This window comes from Xenopus laevis, chromosome 2S, assembly GCF_017654675.1.
Source record: "Xenopus laevis strain J_2021 chromosome 2S, Xenopus_laevis_v10.1, whole genome shotgun sequence".
In the NCBI taxonomy this organism is placed as follows: domain Eukaryota; kingdom Metazoa; phylum Chordata; class Amphibia; order Anura; family Pipidae; genus Xenopus; species Xenopus laevis.
The window spans coordinates 35,189,821-35,211,704 of NC_054374.1; the positions used below are offsets into that span (position 1 = coordinate 35,189,821).

At 38.2% G+C, this 21,884-nt stretch overlaps 1 protein-coding gene across 2 annotated transcripts in view; it reads left to right on the forward strand.

Annotated features, from left to right (window-relative positions):
- phex.S (phosphate regulating endopeptidase homolog X-linked S homeolog) overlaps positions 1-21,884 on the forward strand; it is a 125,652-nt gene that overhangs the window by 39,911 nt on the left and 63,857 nt on the right. For both annotated transcript variants that reach the window (XR_005965763.1, XM_018249081.2), the window contains exons 7-10: positions 794-910; positions 8,291-8,374; positions 9,567-9,712; positions 20,104-20,197. Coding sequence is in view for 1 of the 2 variants with exons in the window: in XM_018249081.2 (XP_018104570.1) it covers positions 794-910; positions 8,291-8,374; positions 9,567-9,712; positions 20,104-20,197 (441 nt within the window). In the remaining variant the exon portion in view is untranslated. The remainder of the gene's footprint in view (positions 1-793; positions 911-8,290; positions 8,375-9,566; positions 9,713-20,103; positions 20,198-21,884) is intronic.

A 21,884-nucleotide genomic window follows, 5' to 3' on the forward strand; every position in this document is an offset into this window, starting at 1 on the left:
ATAAGCATCACATAAGCTTTATGTGTCATCACATAAACCCAACATCATGTGACAAACTATTTTCAAGTACACTTTTCAAGTACATTTTCTTTTCCCACCTCCCAAATGGCCCCTACAACTGCCCGCCTGAAGCTAAAGGTGCCTTCACAGATGGGGCATGAAGGATACTCTGCCCGAGGCCCGACTGCTTTGCGGGTATTGCGTGGGTACTTGCAGAACCTGATCCACTACAGGACTCTACCCAGGGGTCTGTGCAGCCCTGATGAATATCGATGGAAGGGGGTGGATAGGAGGCAAGTGGATGGAAGCCTAATGCAGGCAGTGGTTGATTCAAGGCACGTGCCACAGATCTCTACAATCCAAAATGGAGCACAGCTGCAGCTACATGCACAATGCATCACACAGTATTCAAAGTACCAACCAAAAAAATGGTCAAGTGTAACCTTTTATGTATTGTAAATGAGTACTATATTTTACTGCAAAAGCCAAACACGACCATCTTGTTTTCAGCATTCAAGGGGATCCCTTTTCTACACATCTATTTTACGTGCATATAAGTCAGCTGTTTGGGAAACAGAACTGATGGGAATCACCATGTATCTAACCTGCATCTGAGCATGAGGTTGGGTCCAATCACAACTTGATATCACGTGATCCCCAATTATTATTGCATGATAAAAGAGTTCTGTAATTGGGTGCTTATTTTCAGAATCTGCCAATGAATGCTGCCTGACAAAATCTTTCTCTGCTTTTTTATATGAATTTCTGCTCACATTCCCTTATTTTTTCACAGTATAAAGATGCACTCCTGGAGTTTATGGTCGATGTTGCAGTTTTGCTTGGCGCAAACAAGACTAGAGCAGAGACTGATATGAAAGCACTAATTGAACTGGAAACTAAGCTTGCTCAGGTAAGAAACTGGTTTCTAGAATGCTCATTTCTGGAAACATTGCTGCAAGAGAAAACTAGATATCTTTTTCCTTGGGTATGGGAAATAACAGTTAATTGCAAGCATTAAACGGCTTATTCTCCTTCCAAACACTTTTTTTCAGTTCAGTTATTTCCAGATTATTCATCCATAAAGAGACTTTATCAGTTTCTTTCCATCTTTCAATTTTTACCGTTTTCCTAAAATTCAAGTTTAAAGTTTAATGTTCGTGTCTCTAGTGTTTCAGTCTCACAATTTAGTCATCCAGGAACATCTGAACTGTTACTATTTGCTATAATTAATTGATAAAATTAGTTGCTACAATGAGTTGATACTTGTCTCAGCAGCATTTGTGGAATATTAGCAACTATTGTATCAATTCTAACAGCTGCCTTTAATGAAACTCAGGGTTATTTCTGGTGAACTGTCTAAAACCAATTGAACTGAAAAAAAGTGTTCATTTTTTTCCCCCTTCCTCCTCAGGAGTAGGGCCATTGTTTTCCATATTTGCTGCTTTATTTTAAAATTACTAGAGCCGTTAACATTTTTGTCATGTGATCAAATATAATAAATATAATAATAAAAAAATTTGGGAACACTTACATTCTGCAATATATGTTTTATGTAGTACAGTATATTCATTTGTAGGATTAAAGGGATACTGTCATCGGAAAACATGTTTTTTTCAAAACCCATCAGTTAATAGTGCTACTCCAGCAGAATTCTGCACTGAAATCCATTTCTCAAAAGAGCAAACAGATTTTTTTATATTCAATTTTGAAATCTGACATAGGGCTAGACATTTTGTCAATTTCCCAGCTGCCCCTTGTCATGTGACCTGTGCCTGCACTTTAGGAGAGAAATGCTTTCTGGCAGGCTGCTGTTTTTCCTTCTCAATGTAACTGAATGTGTCTTAGTGGGACATGGGTTTTACTATTGAGTGTTGTTCTTAGATCTAGCAGGCAGCTGTTATCTTGTGTTAGGGAGCTGTTATCTGGTTACCTTCCAATTGTTCTTTTATTTGGCTGCTGGGGGGGAAAAGCGAGGGGGTGATATCACTCCAATTTGCAGTACAGCAGTAAAGAGTGATTGAAGTTTATCAGAGCACAAGTCACATGACTTGGGGCAGCTGGGAAATTGACAATATGTCTAGCCCCATGTCAGATTTCAAAACTGAATATAAAAAAATCTGTTTGCTCTTTTGAGAAATGGATTTCAGTGCAGAATTCTGCTGGAGCAGCACTATTAACTGATTCATTTTGAAAAAATATTTTTTTCCCATGACAGTATCCCTTTAAGATTTTATTTTTATAAGATTTTTTTTTTTTTTTGTGCTAAGCAGAAATCTTTCTTCCAAAATAGCAGTTATTACAGTGTGGTTGAAATAGCAGTATTTTGTACTTCATTCCTACCTAAGTATATACAGTCTGTGGGATATAAAAGGAAAATGATGGAACAATCTAATTGCACAGTATGAAGGTAAACACTGTTGAAGTCCAAAAATTACATGCTTGTTTTTGGTGCCCATCATCTTTAAAATGATGGCTTGTAAGATCAGTTATATACAATATATATTAGCTCATGAGTACATGTGGAAAGTTCTTACAATACTTTTGTAAAGAGAGATGCGTTACAGAAGGGCTGACATGTAGAGAGTCAAGAGTTCTTCTTATCTTATATCTAAGTCTGTTACAGATAGGAACAGTTCAATGAGTCAAGGAAAGACCATTTAAAAGACCTTTAAGTTTATTTTTTATATGTTATAGAATGGCAATTTCTAGGCAACTTTTCAATTGCACTTTTTTTTTCATGTTTTAAAGTGTTTGAATTATTTGGCTTCTTCTTCTGGCTCTTTCCAGCTCTCCAATGGGGTTCACTGATCCCATCCAAAAACAAATGCTTCGCAACCAGATTGTGGAAATTGCACACCGGAGAGCAGCTGAATAAAAACTGATATTATTCAAAAGTGACACATAAAAACAAAAAACAAAACCAGTTGCACATTGTTTTCGAATGTCGCTCTCAACCTCATACTAAAAGATAAAACGTGAACAACCCCTTTTTTTTAAAGCAATTGGTCTCTACATGCAGACTTTGTGTCAGAGTCTGTTTTTTTCATGACCACATAATATGTTATTGATAAACCAAGACTGCTTTGAAGTGTAATATTTCTGAAAGGGTTCCAAACTTTTAATACATGTAACCCTTTTTTGGCACACTCCATTTGACATGACACATACCAGGAAACTCTCCAAGGAAATTTGAGAGACTGGGTTTGCATCTATTGGGTACTGAGGGGTGCACATCAGGGGGTCCCACTACTAGGGGATAAAATACATATTGATTTTCGTCAATAAACTTTATATAAAAATAGAAAAATCAATAGGCATCTAATATAATGAAACAATGGAAACACGTGGGGCTTGTCTGACTCACTAGCAAAAATATACTCTGATTTCAAAGTTCTTCCAATGAGCACCGCAGAGCGATCCTCTTCCTTCCTCTTCTGTTTTCAAATTTCCCAGTAACACATATTAGGAGTAATGGATAGTACAACCAATTTAGAAAAAATAATAAGTACATTTATTACAAAAAAGAAAAAATCATAACCAAATGCCTTTTTAATTTTTTTGTTTATTTGTGCCCCTGAGGAAGACCCTTAAGGTCGAAATGCGTTGGGCTCACCAATATTATTTTGTATAATTTTGTTATTTTTAATGATTTTTTCTTTTTTGTAATAAATTTACTTATTATTTTTTCTAAATTGGGTGTGTGATCCATTACTCCTAATATTTGTAGCTTGACTTGGAGACCCTTATAGGGAGTCTCCTACGGATTAGCACCCCTCAGTTTGATTTCTAGGGTGTGCGCCTTCTCTCTTCAATTTGGATTCAAATTTCCCAGGGTAGGCGCATGCGCAATAGAACAAATTAGCCGGCTTTCTCGCTTAAGTTTGGCTTTTTGCTCTACTGCGCATGTTCAGCTGCAAGAAGACCAAGCAAGCAAGCAAGAAGAGGCTCACTCCATGGTGCTCACTGGAAGAACCCTGGGCAGGTGCAGATTTCTGCTGATAGGAGGAGCACTGGCCGGGGTGTCAGGTAGGTAAATGTATTCACTTGGGGGTGTAAAACTTTTGGCACCCCCAAGTGTAATTTTCCTTTCATTCTCTTTAATATATTTTCACTGACAGTTAAGAGAACAGGTTGGAGATACAGTATGTCTAGATTAATATAAAATGCTTAGTTCCATTATTTTAGAAATGTTATTCAAGACACTGATGGGCTGATCCTTTCAAAGCATATTTAACTTACTATCTTAAGTGTGCTGCCAACTGTCCTGCTCTTCAGAGTTCTTTAACTTTTGCTGTAGTTTTCAGACATCCAATGCCCAGGAAATCATCTTCATATAGCCAGCATATAAAGTTTTACATTGAACCTGTTTTTCATCAGTCTAACATGGAGTCAGAGACTTGATACTTGACTGTGTATCTGTTTCCAACTTAACAATTTCAGTTCCAGTGACGTGTGGTAGTAAATGTGAGACATGATGTAGAAAGGTTACCATGCGCGTGTAAGTGATAATTATAACTGAAATGTGTCTTACAAAATTGGATGAAAAAGGCATCGCTTCAATGTTTGTTGTTCTAAATACAGTGATGAATAGATTAGAAACAAACAGAAAATAATTTGGAAGGTGGGAGTAACTATCCTGCAAAGTACTCATTTTAATATTCAAAGCTGGGGACAGTTTTGCACTGATATAGGTAAATGGAGGACACACTCATTTAGAAAAATAAAGAAACAAAATGCGATAAAAGATGCAAAAAACCTAAAGTCACCCCTACAGAGCAACCAAATGTAGCATATCAAATATCAGGTCTGCACACAAAAAACTAATAGACTCAGGTGGTATGATAGAACTGTTTAAAAAGAACAATTTAACAGTAACACAATGTTTACAAAGACAATAAACTCCACAGAATTGTAATATACATACCACCCTTCAGTACACAAGGCAGAAAAAGAACAACAAGAAGCGGATACACCTGTCAAACGAGAATGGCCCCAACGTTTCGGCACACAGCCTTTGTCAAGGGGATTCTGATGTGTTAGGGGATCACCGATTAAATAAATACCCTCTTCAATTATGCGTCTATTCTTGTTCGGGTAGCGCGTGGAAATCAAGAATAGACGCATAATTGAAGAGGGTATTTATTTAATTGGTGATCCCCTTACACATCAGAATCCCCTTGACAAAGGCTGTGTGCCGAAACGTTGGGGCCATTCTCATTTGGCAGGTGTATCCACTTCTTGTTGTTCTTTTTCTGCCTTGTGTGTACTGAAGGGTGGTATGTATATTAAAATTATGTGGAGTTTATTGCCTTGGTGGCCTCTCCACAGATCTGGGCCTGGGTGCCTCGCATGCATCTCAACACCCCTCTTTTAATAAATTCTGTTTGGATGCTTATCTTTAGATCTTTGTCTCGTCTTGACCTTCTTATATCATCTGGTCTGTGTATTCCCCTGTTTCTGCCCAACTTAGATGCCTCCTGCAGTAAAACCCCAGCTGCAGTGAAGTATCACAGACACCCTTGCCTTGGGTGCAACGGCTCCCTGACCAAGCTTGGCTGTGTAGTAGTCAGGTCCGGATTTGTGGAGAGGCCAACAAGACCCAGGCCTAGGGCGGCATGATTTTAGGGGGCGGCATACTGCCCAACACCCACATTGGTTCAGAAACACAGGGGAGACGCAGAGGATATGATAGTTTTTAAAATTCCCTGTATGTCAATCCTCATTGCTCTGTCCGAATGATGAAAATTTGAGGGAATAAAAGGAAGGGGACAGGGCTACGGGCCTAGGGGCGCCTGCTATGTAAATCCAGCCCTGGTGGTAGTTCCCCTCCCCAGGTGCTACAGACTTTAGTGCTCACTTGCTTTTATGCTAAGGACAACTGAAAGTGCGAGGGGTAGATGGGAAAGGGCAAGGATGTGCTGGGATCCTTCCCAAAGTTTTCTCGTAGGAGACCCTAATGATTCAAAGGAACACCACTGAATTAAATGTTTACTTATGATATTGTAAATACAAGTCCATGTCATGTTTTTGACTCCAAATGAAACTTTTAATTACTCAGTGTTTCTGATCTGAGGGAGAAAACTCATATTTAATTCACAGCCCTTCAAAAGCATTAGTAAATGTATGAAATGACGCATTTGATCTTAAATTATCCCCAAGTGATTTCAGGGCAGAATTTAAGTATGAGTGTTATGGTTGTTTGGTCTCTATTTGTGCTGCATAATTTATGTGCTCTTGAATAAAGGCACGCTAGATTTTATGAATTCGGGGCTTAAAGCCACAAACGTTTTATTTTAAAAAATGATATATATTTACTGAAAATAAAACTAAAGAATTTCAGACATAGCAATTAAATAATCCAAGTGATAAGAAATAAGAAGTCTGAATGAAATTCAAGTTAGTGGACGAGTAGGGGGTTAAAAAGCCTATGTGCATCACCACACCTGCCCCGTAAAGGTTGGATTTTAATGTTTTTTGAGGTTTTTGAAACCCCGACTCACAAACTCTAAAACCACAAGTGTCATTTAATTTATTAAAAGTTCAGAGTATAAAAAGTATGAATGAAAAAAAGGCCTGAACAATCCAAAAAAAATCCTAATACAGTACCACGAAAAGCTCTAAAAAAAATCTGAAAACCTCGAACTTTCTCAAATTTTACTTGGTGAAGTTTGGCATGAAAGGTTTTTTTGTTTTTTTCTAGGGATGCACCGAATCCAGGATTCGGTTCTGGATTCGGCCTTTTTCAGCAGGATTCAGATTCGGCCAAATCCTTCTGGCTGGCCGAACCGAATCCGAATCCTAATTTGCATATGCGGAGAGGGAAATCGCGTGACTTTTTGTCACAAAACAAGGAAGTAAAAAATGTTTTCCCCTTCCTACCCCTAATTTGCATATGCAAATTAGGGTTCGAATTTGGTTCGTTATTTGGCTGAATCTTTCGCGAATGATTCAGGGGTTCGGCCGAATCCAAAATAGTGGATTCGGTGCATACCGTTTTTTTTCTGCTTGATACATATCAAATTATTAAAAAATAGGAAAACTCAATTGTTAGTAAAAGGGCCCCATAGTCTCCTGTGATCTACATACCTCCCAACTGTCTTGATTTGCGGGACAGTCCCGATTTTGACAGCTCAGCCCACAGTCCCGGATTTTTATTAGAAAGTCCAGAGTTTCTCTTTAAACTCCTGCACTGATGCCAGAAAAAGATACAAAGTTTCTGAAACTGAATAAATATGAGGCTTTTTGGCAGAGCCCAGAATACTCAGCACCTAAACTAAAATACATTTGTAACAATTTAAGATAAGCAAAGATACAGTTGAAACTATTTAAGATAAGCAAGTCTCTTGGGTCTAGCAGCTTAATGGGTAATTTCATCTTCATTAGTAAAACTGTTATAACACATAAAACACAGCCCTAAAACTCCCAGAAATGTGTTTCCATAACCTGACATATTTTGTAAAATGGACATGGTAAATAGAGGTGTTGCCATAAAACAGGCTTGGTTAAAAAATGTTGCCATGCTATGCACAACAATCATTTTGTCCCTCTTTCCATTTTTCAAATGTTGGGAGGTATGATCTATAGGTTATGTAGGGACTGACTTCTCTCTCTTGCCCCGGTCACAGAAATTAAAACAGTACATGCGAGCACGGGTAAAGGTGCATGGGGGATGGGCTTGCAGCTTGTTTTGGCAGGAGCAGGGGGATTTGCTGCAGTGGTGGGGGGCCAGAGCAGTTGGAGGGGATCCTGAAGACAGAACATCTCAATCCAAGAGAAGAATCTATTAGCTCTTGCTAGACTGATCAAAGTCTTCCTGAGCAACTCCCCCTGCCAGACCTATATAATTACCTGGCTTCCTGGATTTTCCCATTATCAATATATTTAAGACATTGAGACATGTTGTGCATACAGCTACTAAAAAATGCCTTACCCTTTAAACAACACAGGGATTGTTTGTCCATATATTGCAATATATTTAAGCTGGCCAAGTACGTCAAAGTCATCCCATATCTGGCCAGTCCTATGCTCAAATTGCAACTTATTCGTTAAGAATTCTATTGCTTCATTATACATTTTACACAGGGACTAAGTTTTGTCACTGCTTGGAATAAAGAAAACACAAGCAGAACCTAGAATAGCTAGAAAATAGTTAATTCTGTGTGCTCCAAAAAGAGCAAAGGGACCACTACAGTCAGTGGTACCCCCTGCAGGCAAGACCAGCACTGAATATTATCGATTATTTTCTTTTTTGTAAATACATGTAAATATTTATTTGCTTCTCTCGTTATAGATAACTGTTCCTCAGGAGAACAGGACCAGTGAAATGACGTATAACAAAATGAACATTTCGGAACTCAGTGCTATGATACCACAGGTACCAAATGGGATCTAAGCAAATTAAGTATAATGTGTATAATGCATTATATTACATTATTATTATATAGGATGTAATAAACAGCTCACCGTGTCGGCTCCCAAAAATTGAGCCTTTTCAGCAAAACATTGTTCCTGTCACAAACAACTACTGTTTTTGTCCCAAATTAATAGCAGAACCAATTAGCAGATGAAAAATGTTGGGTTAAAGGAGAACTCAACCCACCTTCCCTGCTCCCCCTGCATAGGTGATAACACCTATAAATGCCCCTAATCCTTTACTCAGCTATAGGTGCAGATTAAGAGCGGTGCTTGTGGGCGCCATCTTCTGGCTCTTCGGTTATCTTCGGGGACTATGTATGGTACTGGGTAGGGATTTTTATTAGTGGGGGGTTGAGTTCTCCTTTAAGGTAGTCACAGGAGGTGCACATTTTCATTGGCCCAGGAAGGGCCAGGGAAAATGTTTGCTTTAATACAGGTGACCAATAAATGTTACCTGCTGGTTGGTTGCTATGGGTTACTAGACCAGTAGTACACACAAATGAAGTAGTTATATGGCATTTTTAATTGAATGGTGCTTGCTTCTTAGCTTTGTGTTCCATATATAAAGGTTGTTAGAAGGTTGAGTTGACCTAACCAATTAGTACTGCACAGTACATCTGGCCATACACTGAAAGCTGGTTTGGTGAACTCACCATATGGGCCCAACGCAGACCTGAAGACTGAAGTTTGCTTCCGCAGTCCCATTGTGTCATTGTCTAATTCGATTTTCTTACATTCCCAAGTTATATCTGACTCCCCCCACACAGTTAACTGCTAATATTTGCCATTGTATGACCAGCTTTACTCCAACAGAAAAGTTTAGACCCCATAATGAGTTTGAAACAGAAGAAGCAAAGTCATAGATAAAAAATGCTACTAAGAAAACTCATGAAGAGATGGTTTTGAGAGCTCCAGTTGGTGCAGGTGGATAGTGGTAAAGGAAGCCAGATCAAGAGGGTAAATAGAGAGGTACAAGACACATTGTCAATAGGGTCAGCATGGTCAGAAATATGTACCTTTACTGTGAGAACTGTCCTTGATGTATTCATAATTATATATTCATTCTTTTCAAAAGGCCATAAGGTAATTTTTCAGCAGTATTTATCCCTCTTTTGGCCATGGTTTCATATTGTTTATTTTTTCACCCACAGTTTGATTGGTTATCCTACTTGAAGAACGTTATTGATTTCAACATTCACCCTGAACTTAAAAATATTGATTCATCTGAAAATGTAATCATCCGGGTGCCACAGCATTTTAAAGACCTATTTAATATATTAGAATCTGAGGAGAAAAGGTATGTGTATATCATTTATATAGTAAAGCACATGTCAACCCAAAAAATTGTTGCCTAAAAAGTAGCAACCAAAGTAACACCTTTGAGTTAACTTTTAGTATGATGTAGAGAGTGATATTCTGAGACAATTTGCAATTGGTTTCATTTGCTTTTTAGGTGGGGCCAGCAACGCCCAATTGAAAGCTGGAAAGAGTCAGAAGAAAAAGGCAAATAATTATAAAAATAAAAGATAAATAATGAAGACTAATTAAAAAGTTGCTTAGAATATATAACATACAAAAAGTTAACTTAAAGGTGAACCACCCCTTTAAGCAAATGCTGCTTTCAAAAGTAATTATATTTACAAATATAAAGGAGAACTAACCCCCAATAATAAAAACGCACTACCCTAAATAGTCCCCCCTCCCAGCTTCCCCCCTGCATAGGTGATTACCCCTAATTCATTACTCACAAATAGGTGCAGAGTAAACGCAGCGGAGCTCATGGGCACCATCTTCTGGCTCTTTGGGAAGTGAACGCTATATTGGCATGTGCAGTTGGAGCAGTCTTCTAGTTTGTAGCAATGGCGCAAGTGCAATTGGAGTAGTTTTCCAGTTCATAGCAACTGCGTATGTTGCCAAGGGGAAGCAAGAGAACCTGAAGAATACCAAAGAGCCCGAAGATGGTGCCCATGTGCTCCTCTGCAGGGCAAATTAATTTTTAGTCTTCATTAAAATAAACAAAATAAACTGTGAAAGCAAAAAGTGTACAGTATAATTAAAATAAAACCAGTCTTTATTAATACTCTAGGAAAATTTCAAATAGTGTGTAGTATAGCATATGATAAAAAATGTGTATTTCTAAAACGCCTCTAGGTAAGGTTTTGTAAGAATTATTGTTTCTCTCTGTTTTTCTATTATTGAAACTTTGGGTCCAGGTTATTATTTCCAGGAATTCATCCCCTGGCACTTGAATTTGAACCATGATCCAAAGCGGCCCTTGTTAGTCACAGGCAAACACGAGTGCTCTTTTTCCTTGGTAACAAATCTACAACTAAAAGGTCACTGATTTAATAAATAGTGTCTGGTCAGTCAAGTAGACATCAGAAAGCAGTTCTTAAACACACTATTAAGAAAGGACAAGCCAGTATAAGTCACAGGCAGGCCAACTATGTTCATAGTATTTGGATCTTGGCAAGAAATGGTCAGTATCCTCATTCCACCGGAGGTGGTTAAGTGGCTGGAACTCTGAATAAGAATTTTGAAGTTTGCAGTTCATTGCTATACATTTATAAGCGATGCTATACTGCTATGTGCACATCCTTCCTCCTGAAGTCTGATTACAGGCTAATATCATGAAGGAAAAATTACATAATAATTGCCATATGGAAGAGTAGGTGGCTCAATGTTTTGCTGGTCTTTCATTTCCCAGGGGGATTATGGCCAACTAAGAGGAGGCCTGTTTTACAGTTAGGAAGGGGGAGGGGTATGTCCTTTGGCTGTTCAGTGTTTGGCCATGGGGTGTCAGGATTCCCCTAATTTATAAAAATGGAAGTCTCCTTTTTAACTACTTGCTGGAGGAAGTTATGTGGTGCCGGATGAGGTACTTTCCAGTAAGTAAAGTGAATGCCCAGATAGTTTTGTAATAATTGATTTAGGAGTGAGAGTCAGGATTAGGATAATTAGCAGAGCAGCCAAAGGCTCCAACAAGGAGGCTAGTAAGGGTAGACTGTAGAGATGACCACCAATATCTTTTTAATTTTTTTTTAACATGTGGGAACCCTAGCCACCAATATTTGTTTTGTTTTTTTACTGTGTGGTGGGGAGGGCAGACCTGTAGGTGGGGCATGAGGTGGGCGCAGCCCAGGAAATTTTGTCGTACGGGGCCCTGCGATTTCTGATGGCGGTCCTGCCCAGAGCATACCACTTCAGAACAGGCTACCCATAACAAATAGACATGAATGTAATTGGTTTAGAGTAAGCCACAGCTTTATTAAACATAATACAAAACCAATCCATGCTGATGATGTTTTATAACTTATAAAGACAATCCCATTTCACATGACAGCTGCCACATAGGAACTGGGCATTTCCAAGAAAACAGCTGAAATATTTGATAAGTTAAAGATACATAGTTAATAGAAAATTGATGCTTAACAGGTACTGTATAATGCTGGACAGGTTGAAATAAGAGTGCAGTCAAAGAATGGGGGGGGCAATTTTACAGAAGAAGTAGCGGAAAGGGATAATATAGAATACAATGATGTACAACCCCTCTGAGATGCTTGGCATCTAAAACTTGATACAAGCAGAAAAAATAGTGAGAGTGGGAGAGAAGGGTTTATGGAGCAATGAACTCCATAGTTAATAGCTCTGTCTTATAATTCAGCCCTTGCAACCCTTTGAAATGTGAGAGAAGGTTCTAAGTGTGACAGAGAGCTAAGGAGCAGCATGTTTTTTTAACCCCCTGATTTTGAGCCCATCACCCAAAAATACAAATATTACACACATCACAGACATAGATGCTAACCCATACACATACATACATACAAACACAGCATACATGCATCTGGCAGGCACAAATATACATTATAGAATTCAAATAGATCATTTAAAGCTTACACCATATTTACTGGTAGAATAGGCAGAATATTCTAATATTTGATGACTGAGTGAACATCAAAAAAGCCAATTTTTTGAAGGTAAACAGCAATGGAGAATCCCAACAGATATCAGCTCTATGCATTTTACAGCAACGCTGGGCATTTCATTTAGGATTAGAGCCATTCCAGTGAAGGGTTGAATTCTTTTCTATAAGCTCGCATGCTGCTGCAATCACCCAGAAGATGAGATACAATAACATATTACAATCACAGCTGGTTCATGCTCTGCTTCTTTTTTAATGGCACACATGCTGATTCTGTAAACATATTTTCACAGTTCAGTACAGAGTTTGCCAAGTCATCTCAGAGCTAAAGGATTTCTATTTATAAACATGAACCTTTTCATGGTCGTATCCAGTTCAGGCACTGCAAGAATTTACAGTGATCCAGTCTTTTTTCCCCAACTAATAAGGGGGCGAAACAAATATGAGGAATTTGTTTATAATAATGAAGACATCAGCACTGTAAGGTTTCGTGGAATAAGGTGCATTTAATAGACCATTTGCCTTATGGAAATTCTACTCTTTGTTATAGAGGATGTTAAATTAGAATGGCATTAAATATCTTAACTTTCTTTTGTCTGTTATCATCATACAACTGACCTGGGGTGTAACTACAGAGGACGCAGACCCTGTGGCTGCAGGGTTGCCCAGGAGGTATAGGGATCCCATGAGGTATAATTCATATACAATTTTAATAAATATTGGTAAAACAGGTCAACCTCCAGACATTATAGAGGCCTGAAAAATAATTTGCTGTGGTGCCCAGTAATATCTGGTTAAGCCACTGAACTGACCCCCCCCTAAAGAGAAAATGGGCCCAACTCTGTTAGCAGCATTTACAATAGAGCTTATTTTTTCATATATTCATATGATACTAGGCAGGCTATGAGTAACTGCACTGAGGTCAGTTTTTCTCTTTATCTCCTGCAAGCAATTTTCTAATGAGCAGTAATCCATTTACCCTGTAGTTAATTGGACTTTGGGAAGGTACCTTCACAGCTATGAGTATCAATAAAGGGCTTAAACAACCATAATGAAGTTTTACTTTGCATATTTAAACACACACAAACCAATTTCAATTTAATCAGTTGAATACCCAGTAAGTACATACTAGAATTCAAAGTTTGGAAGCACAACCGAGCACACATTGACCCTATTTGGAAAGGCCCAAGGACTCATACATGCTCCTTTGCAATTTGCAGTGAAGCCTTCTGCTTAAAAATAAGGTAAAGTGTCTGCATTGGTGCAAGGGAACCCTGCAGCCTGGAGCTGCTGATATTCTCAAGATTCCCTTGTGCGTCAGTAACTTTAATCGACTTGTGCCAAGTGAATGGGCTAGTGCCATTATTGCTGCTGCAAGTCAGAAGTGATACCATTTAAACACAAATGCAGATTTACAAAAACCGACAGGCCCATTTATGATGCCAATGCTGCAGAAATGTATTTTTTGTTACAAAAGCTCATTCTGGGCAAACTTAATAAGATTGCCAAGCTTTTTTCAGCACATAAGTAAACTCATGAACGCAACAGCGATTTATGTCTGCAATTGAGAAAATTGTGCTACGTTCTTTATTCTTCTAAAAATAATTTAGGCTGGGGGCATGCATATGTGTAGTTCTATAATCCCTTTAGCCCTGTTGATCCAGTAGAAGTCAAGAACCCCTACCCTTGCCAAGCTCAATATATGGACAAAAATCCTTTTGGTAATATATATTTTAACTTTCTGAAGGGATTTAACACATTATTTTTCTTATGCAAAAATAATAAAAAAAGAAATATTGTTTATTTAAAAAATAAAATGTTTTTTTATTAAAATGTTATGGTTTGATTAGAAGTTACATTTGGAAGTAAGATAAGCATCAACCTAGATTTAACCCTATCCTTCCTACGGTTAATCACAGACTCTAAATAATATAACATTGCTTGCAAGGCTCAATCTAATTACTATTATCAAGTTGCAAGTTTGCCAAATGCATTTTACTAAACTCGTAGTTGAAAAGCATAAAATCAAACTGATGTTAAGTATGCAGATGCCCTTGTTTCCTCAGAAATGTAAGCTGCCATAACTTTTTTCTCTGTCTCAAAGCAAAGCCCCCTAATTTAAATAACCTAAATGCCTCTAGAGCTGACCATACACAGTACAGTTTAGATCATGACTTTGACACTTCACCCCCACTTAGAAGCAAGGTGACCATATATGGAGCCAAACAGAGGGTGCGATTTTCTCCTCATGGCTCTGCATAGGCCATATTATCTTCCAGTCTTTTATCCTGGAGACCACATGACTGAATAAGACTTTTTTTGGCACAGCATGTGGGAAAGATCAGTGCATTTGGGACCTTGTCAAGCTAGTGGATCTTACTATGAATGGCTTGCTTGACAGCAAAAAAAAACTCCAGTATAGATAATATCCTAGAGGGATTCAGTTTGGCAGAATGTTGTTACAAAGTAAAAGTATGTATTGGCAGCTCTTTATTAAACAGTTTTATTTGAAAAAAAAAAAAAAAATTAATAATTAATGTAAAGAAATGCATATCAACAGGCTCTTGGCAAAAAAATACAAAGGTAATACCCTTAGGCAGTCATTGATATTGTTTGTCAGTTAGAATTTTTGCTATCATATGCAAACTGGCTAACATGAGGAAGGACAGTGTTGATCATGAAATACCCTCACAAGCAAACAACTTAATCTAACTACTGGCCAATAACCTGTCTCCTACATCATGAAAAATCATATCAGGCATCTAGCAGCAAAGCTAAAAGACCATATGGGCCAGTACATGTTCAAAACACCAGTTGTTCATAGATAAAGCAGTTTCCTAGAACTCAAGGTCTAGAAAGACCAACCTGAGCACAGCCTGGATTGACTACAGGAAAGCCTATGACCAAATGCCACATTCAAGGATTTGGGAATGTCTGGTGCTATACATAGTCATTAGGGCACTAAAGGTTTTCTTCAAGAACACAGGAGGACCATGGAAAACAACACTAGAAGTCAAAGTAAGACAGCTTGCATAAGTGGCCATTAAGTTCAACACATACCAAGGTGATGCACTATCCCTGCTGCTGTTCTGCAGAGGCTTGAAACTCCTCAGCCAGATAATCTCGAGGACTGGATATGCATGGATGACATCAAGACTGAGACTGAATGAGACTTCGACTGGCTGATCCAGGTGTGGTGTCAGGATCAGCTGGGATTCGAACTCTGGTTTAATCTGTCCAGACTCTTGCACTTACCATGTGAGCCACTGGAGGCTCTTAGGGCTGGTCCTGACCTTGTCGTTGTTGTTGTTCCCGAATCTGCCTGTTTCCAGTATGTCTCCTCCCTGTTCTCCACCCACCTCATTTCCCTCATGTGTTTCCTATTCCCCATCTTCTGCCCTTTATAAACCCCCTGAGCTTTGCTCAGAGCTGAGTCATTGAATGTATTTTGTTATTCCTGGATGACCTGCCAACCTTGTTTCCTGAAGACCTTGATTCCTGTACTTTGATCCCTGTAAACCCTGATTCCTGTGTGAGTACCTCAAAGTTCCTGTGTTTCCCAATTTCTCATTATCCTGTGGATTCCCTGATACTGACCTTGGCCCGTCCCCAAATATCGCTTTGCCTGTTCCTGCCATTGTTTCTGTTACTGGTTGCCATTAAACCTTCAACCTTTCGTGTCTGTGCCTTGAGTTATCTATGGGTTTACCCCTGGGCTTCCGCCATACCCACTCCCCGTGGAGTGGCTAACTGCAGTTACAGTGGCATGTAAGGGTATCCCTTACATGTGGAAATACAACGAGGACATTGACATGTCATTTAAACTGGAGAAGTGTGGCTTGATGTATTAAAGAAAGGTAAGGTGGTTAAGACTGATGGAGTGGAACTGCCAGCAGGGCACAAAGCAGACATATAGCCCAGTTAAAAGTACCATCTCATGATGAAGAGTAAAGGAAGTCCGGGACATCCAAGTACCACCAAAGGATGCAATGCATCCTGAAGAGTTAGCTCAATAGGAAGAACAAGATCCAAGGAGGACATGTAGGCTGTATTGTCTTGAATTTTCATTGAACATTTTTAAACTCGCTTGTGTGTGTTTATTTGTTTAAAAAAACTAGAATTTTAAAAACCTGATCATTTAAAAAATGTGAAAAAAACCAGCTCAAATCACATTCAACCATCATTTGCAGTCAGTCTGCCACTTTTTGAATTACTCTCAAAAACGTTTGCTAATTTTTAAATTACACTTTGAATTACATTTTGCTAACACAACTCCCATCAACTTCTACACAAACTCACCAGCCTTAAGATGTCAATATCTTTTCTTGTGCTTGCACTTAATAAATTACAAATATTTGAAATCTTTTTACTGCAAAAACTCAAGATCTCACAGATCTAAAAAAAAAGTAAGGCTACACTACTTGGAAAATACATATTATAGAGAGGTCTCTTTGTCCAGGGACCTTTATAGTGAGTCAGGATGTGACTTTCTTGTCAAATAGACAATAATAAGTCAATGGCACAATTAGTGTTAATAAGAAGTGAAGTAAAAACTCGCCCTATTCTGGGAAATATAAGAGCAAAAAAAAAGATTAAAAGGATAGGAAATGAATTTACTGTCCTCAGAGCCCTTTTCTCAAGTATCTAATTTGCTTACAATGGAATAGTATCAAGGCAATTTAAGGGGACTGAGAACATCTTCTGGCAAAGTATTATCAAATTATTTTGCATGGTTTCTCTAAATTAACCTAAAACCTAAAAATAGGTTTTCTAGTTAATAATTACTCAATTACTAACATTTTGGGAGGGAGAGTTAACACAGCAAATGTTATCAAGGTCCTAGGAACTGGAGGGACTTGCAGCTTATTGAACAATAATTGGAAAGGCAGTGGTCCTTTAGTTTAGACTGCCGGTTATTATTAGAAAATAATGACAATCACGTAGTACAATGTCCCAATGGACTTGAGCAGTATATGATATATGTTAAACCGGTTGCCACCTTTGAGTTCACTTTTTTGTATGATGTAGAGAGTGATATTCTGAGACAAATTGTAGTTTGCTTTAATTTTTTTATTATTTGTGATGTGAATTATTTAGCTTTTTATTTAGCAGCTCTGCAGATTCAGCTTTCTGGTTGCTAGGATCCAAATCAGTACTGATTTGAATGAGAGACTGGAATATGAACAGGAGAGGCCTGAACAGAAGGATGAGTAGTAAAAAGTAGCAATTAAAATATATTTGCAGCCTTACAGAGCTTTTGTTTTTTTTTTAGATGGGGTCTGTGACCCCCATTTAAAAGCTGGAAAGAGTCAGAAGAGGAAGGCAAATAATTATAAAACTACAAACAAATAATGAAGAACAATTTAAAAAGTTTCTTAGAATTGTCCATTCTACATTCTAAAAGTTAATTAAAGGTGAACCACCCCTTGAGCGTGAACTGAAAAAACAGTGGAGAGTCATTCATACTGTGTATATTTTGTCTATATTTGCATGTTATAAATACATTTTTGCTGTCTCTGCCCTTCTCCTGCATGGCTTGCTTTACTACAGTATATATCTTTGTAGCATTCAGAAATCAAACTTCAAACTGATGGAAGAGCATGCCTGTTGCTGTTAAATAATGACTCCCCAAAGATGAAGAAAAATGATTCTATGCCTAGGGGCATATTTAGAGGTTCCAGATTTTTTTAGTGCACTATTCATTATTTAATTTCAATTGTGCTTTTTCTATTTGGATTTTGTCATAACTTTTATAATTGGAATGTTGATAAATGGGCCTCCACATGTTGGACTCTATGTTTAATGACCACTAGAGAAGGATGTGAGTGCAAGCTGTGGGAGCAAATAGTGTTTCTAACGACTAGTGAATAGGCTTCTGATCTTGAAAAGTCGCAGTAGAGGTACATACAGTATGACCAAAACATCATTGTCTTTTGATCCCCATGCTTAGTGTGAGAATTAGTGATAGGCGAATAAATTCGGCAGGCGTGAATTCGCACCGAAATTCCGCATTTCGCTGCCGGCGAAAAAATTCCCAAAACTCGGGCAAAAATTTGCCAGCGTTAAAAAATTTTGGACGTGCATCGGAAAATTTGCTTGCGTCAAAACAGTCGCGCGTCAACACTATTCGGACGCCCATTGACTTTAACACTGGTGTAAAAATTGCCACGGCATCAATTTTCGTGTTTCGCTAATATTTCACCTTTTTGCAAATTTCAGGGGTAATTCGCAAATTTCTCGTGCAGCAAAATGGGAAAAATTCGCCCATCACTAGTGAGAATGACTGAGGGAGGAAGCTTGGAGTTTGGGGACTGGAGACAATATAAGCAGATGTGGAAATAACTTTGGAAATGGGACATTTTTATAAAAATATATTTCAAACTGCTTATCAACCTGTGCCTCACTAGGACCACTATATCTCCTGGCACCCCATCATTTGCAGGGTTTTTTTCCTCTATAGACGTTAGATGCATTCATTCTATTAGGGTTTATCCTGGGTAAACTGCGTAGCACGCTGGGGATTAAATTGTTTTGTCTTTAATACTTTGCCACTAAAGAGCTTGATAACACACAAATCTCTGTTAGTACAAATCCCATGCCTGTCACCAACGGCTATCTTGCAGCATAATCTTCTGCGCTACAGTAAGTTCACTGTTCTTACACGGTGGTGAAATTTCCCATAGCCCTCCTGTCATATGCTGTTTCCGTGTATTCTGAAATCCATAATCTGATTAATGTCAGATAAACATAAAAACATCCAGTCCTCCTTTTTGCACAGTTTCAAACTCATGTCAAATGAATATACTTTTTATTTTTCAGTTGTTACTCCTGTACTGCTTTGCAGAATATTATGTCTTGGAGCTATTTATTTAATAACACGGCATACAGCATGTACTGTATTACTGCATGTAGCAAAAGAATTAATTTTACGCTATAAAGCAAGTGTCTTGAACAAGGGAGCCTTCAGCTATTAAACGAAAACACCCACAATTCCTCAGCAAGTAAAAACACTGGCACCAACTGGAAGTTTAGCAGCAAGAATTGTATGGAGGCAGCTGGGCCCTAAGTGGGTAAAGAGAGAAGCTGACAAAGAGGATACGGCAGGTTGTAGTTACGAGGTTTGCAATATTGCCCATGCAATATTATGGAAAATCTTAATTATGACGTGTAGGGCAAATTACAACTCTGTACAGCATAACAACCCTATTCACCTACCAAGAAGAAGACAGCTTCTCATATAGGGATCCCAACTCCATCCTTTAAAGGACAAGTCAACCCAAAAATAAAGATGTGCCCAATAAAAGAAAACATAATTCTAAGCAACTTTCCAATATACATTTATTTAAAATGGTCACAATTTGCTATTGAAAGCAGCATTTGCTTATCACCTACTTGTTATTTTTTAGATAATGTTGCAAAAGTCTTAGTTCCCCAGCAAAAACAGTTCTGTTAATCAGCTGCCTTGTCTTACATTCCAACAGTCTGAACCATCAAGAAAAAAAGGGACAAACACTGCTGTCAATAGCATAAGATATATAAATAATGTAAAAACCAAAACAAAAATCTGATGTGTAAACTACTTGGAAATTTTCCATCTGATGCGACACAACTGTAGGGTGTGAATGCGACATGCTCTGTCTTCATCCGACTAGATGGCATGTGATGGCATTTGAAAGTATTCAAAACTACTGCCATAGAACTTTTCTATCATTTGCTGTAGTTGACCTTATAATTTTGTAATTAAGATGAGTGTGCTGATTTCACAGGACTCTTGCCAACTACCTAATATGGAGATTTGTGTATTCAAGAGTTCCAAACCTCAGTAGACGGTTTCAGTACAGACAGCTGGAATATGCACGGGTAGGACTTAACTATAGTTTTATTCTTTTCTTCCTGTCCTAATGAAAATATAAGCAAATTTGGTTACAGGAAAGTCACTTACAGTCATATGAAAAAGTTTGGGAACCCACTCTCAGCCTGCATAATAATATACTCTACAAAAAAGATTACAGTCGTATGTCTTTCATTTCCCAGGAAATCGGGTGTTTTCTGAAAAAAGATTTTTAGTGAAGCAGTATTCAGTTGTATGAAATTTAATCAAATGTGAAAAACTGGCTGTGCAAAAATGTGGGTACCCTTGTAATTTTGCTTATTTGAATGCATGTACCTGCTCAATACTGACAACTAGCAACACCAAATTGGTTTGATTAGCTCATTAAGCCTTGAATTTCATAGGCAGGTGTGTCCAATCATGAGAAAAGGTATTTAAGGTGGCCAATTGCCAGTTGTGCTTCTGTTTGACTCTCCTCTGAAGAGTGACAGTCACTATCATGGTTTAGGGGAAGGCTCCAAAAAGCTATCAGAGTTTTAAACTGTCAGTTTGAACTTTAAAGAATGTAATCAGGAAATGGAAGGCCACAGGCACAGTTGCTGTAAAACCCAGGTCTGGCAGGCCAAGAAAAATACAGGAGCGGCATATGAGGAGGATTGTGAGAATGGTTACAGACAACCCAAAGATCACCTCCAAAAACATCTTGCTGCAGATGGTGTATCTGTACATCGTTATACAATTCAGCACAATTTGCACAAATAACATCTGTATGGCAGAACGATAAGAAAGAAGCCCTTTCTGCTCTCACGTCACAAACAGAGTCACTTGTTGTATGCAAAAGCTCATTTAAACAAACCACAGTTATTTTGGAACAAAGTGCTTTGAACTGATGAGACAAACATTTAGTTATTTGGTCATAACAAAAGGCACTTTGCATGGCGGAAGAAGAACACCGCATTCCAAGAAAGACACCTGCTACCTACTGTCAAATTTAGTGGTTCCATCATGCTGTGGGGCTGTGTGGCTAGTTCAGGAAGTGGGGCCCTTGTTAAAGTCAAGGGTTGGATGAATTCAACCCAATATCAACAAATTCTTCAGGATAATGTTCAAGCATCAGTCACAAAGTTACGCAAGGGTTGGATATTCCAACAAGACAATGCCCCTAAACACATTTGAAAATCTACATAGGCATTTATGCAGAGGGAGAAGTACAATATTCTGGAATGGCCGTCACAATTCTCAGACTTGAATATAATCAAAACTCTATGGGATGATTTGAAGCAGACTGTCCATGGTTGGCAGCCATCAAATTTAACTGAACTAGAGAGATTTTATATGGACGAATGGTCAAAAATTACCGCCATCCAGAATCCAGACACTCATCAAAGGCTATAGGAGGCGTCTAGAGGCTGTTACATTTGCAAAAGGAGCTCAACTAAGTATTGATGCAATATCTCTGTTGGGGTGCAGAAATCTCTGTCTAATTTTGTTATGATGAATATAAATAATAAACTTTGTGTTACTGCTGAAATACTACCGTTTCCATAAGGCATGTTATATATTAAAAGGAAGTTGCAACATTGAAAGCTCAACCAATGATAAACAAAACGCCAAAGAATTAAGAGGGGTTCCCAACATATGACTGTATATTAGAAATGTTAGAAATGCATTTATGATATTTTGCTAATGGTACTTGCCCCTTTGCCCATTCTATGG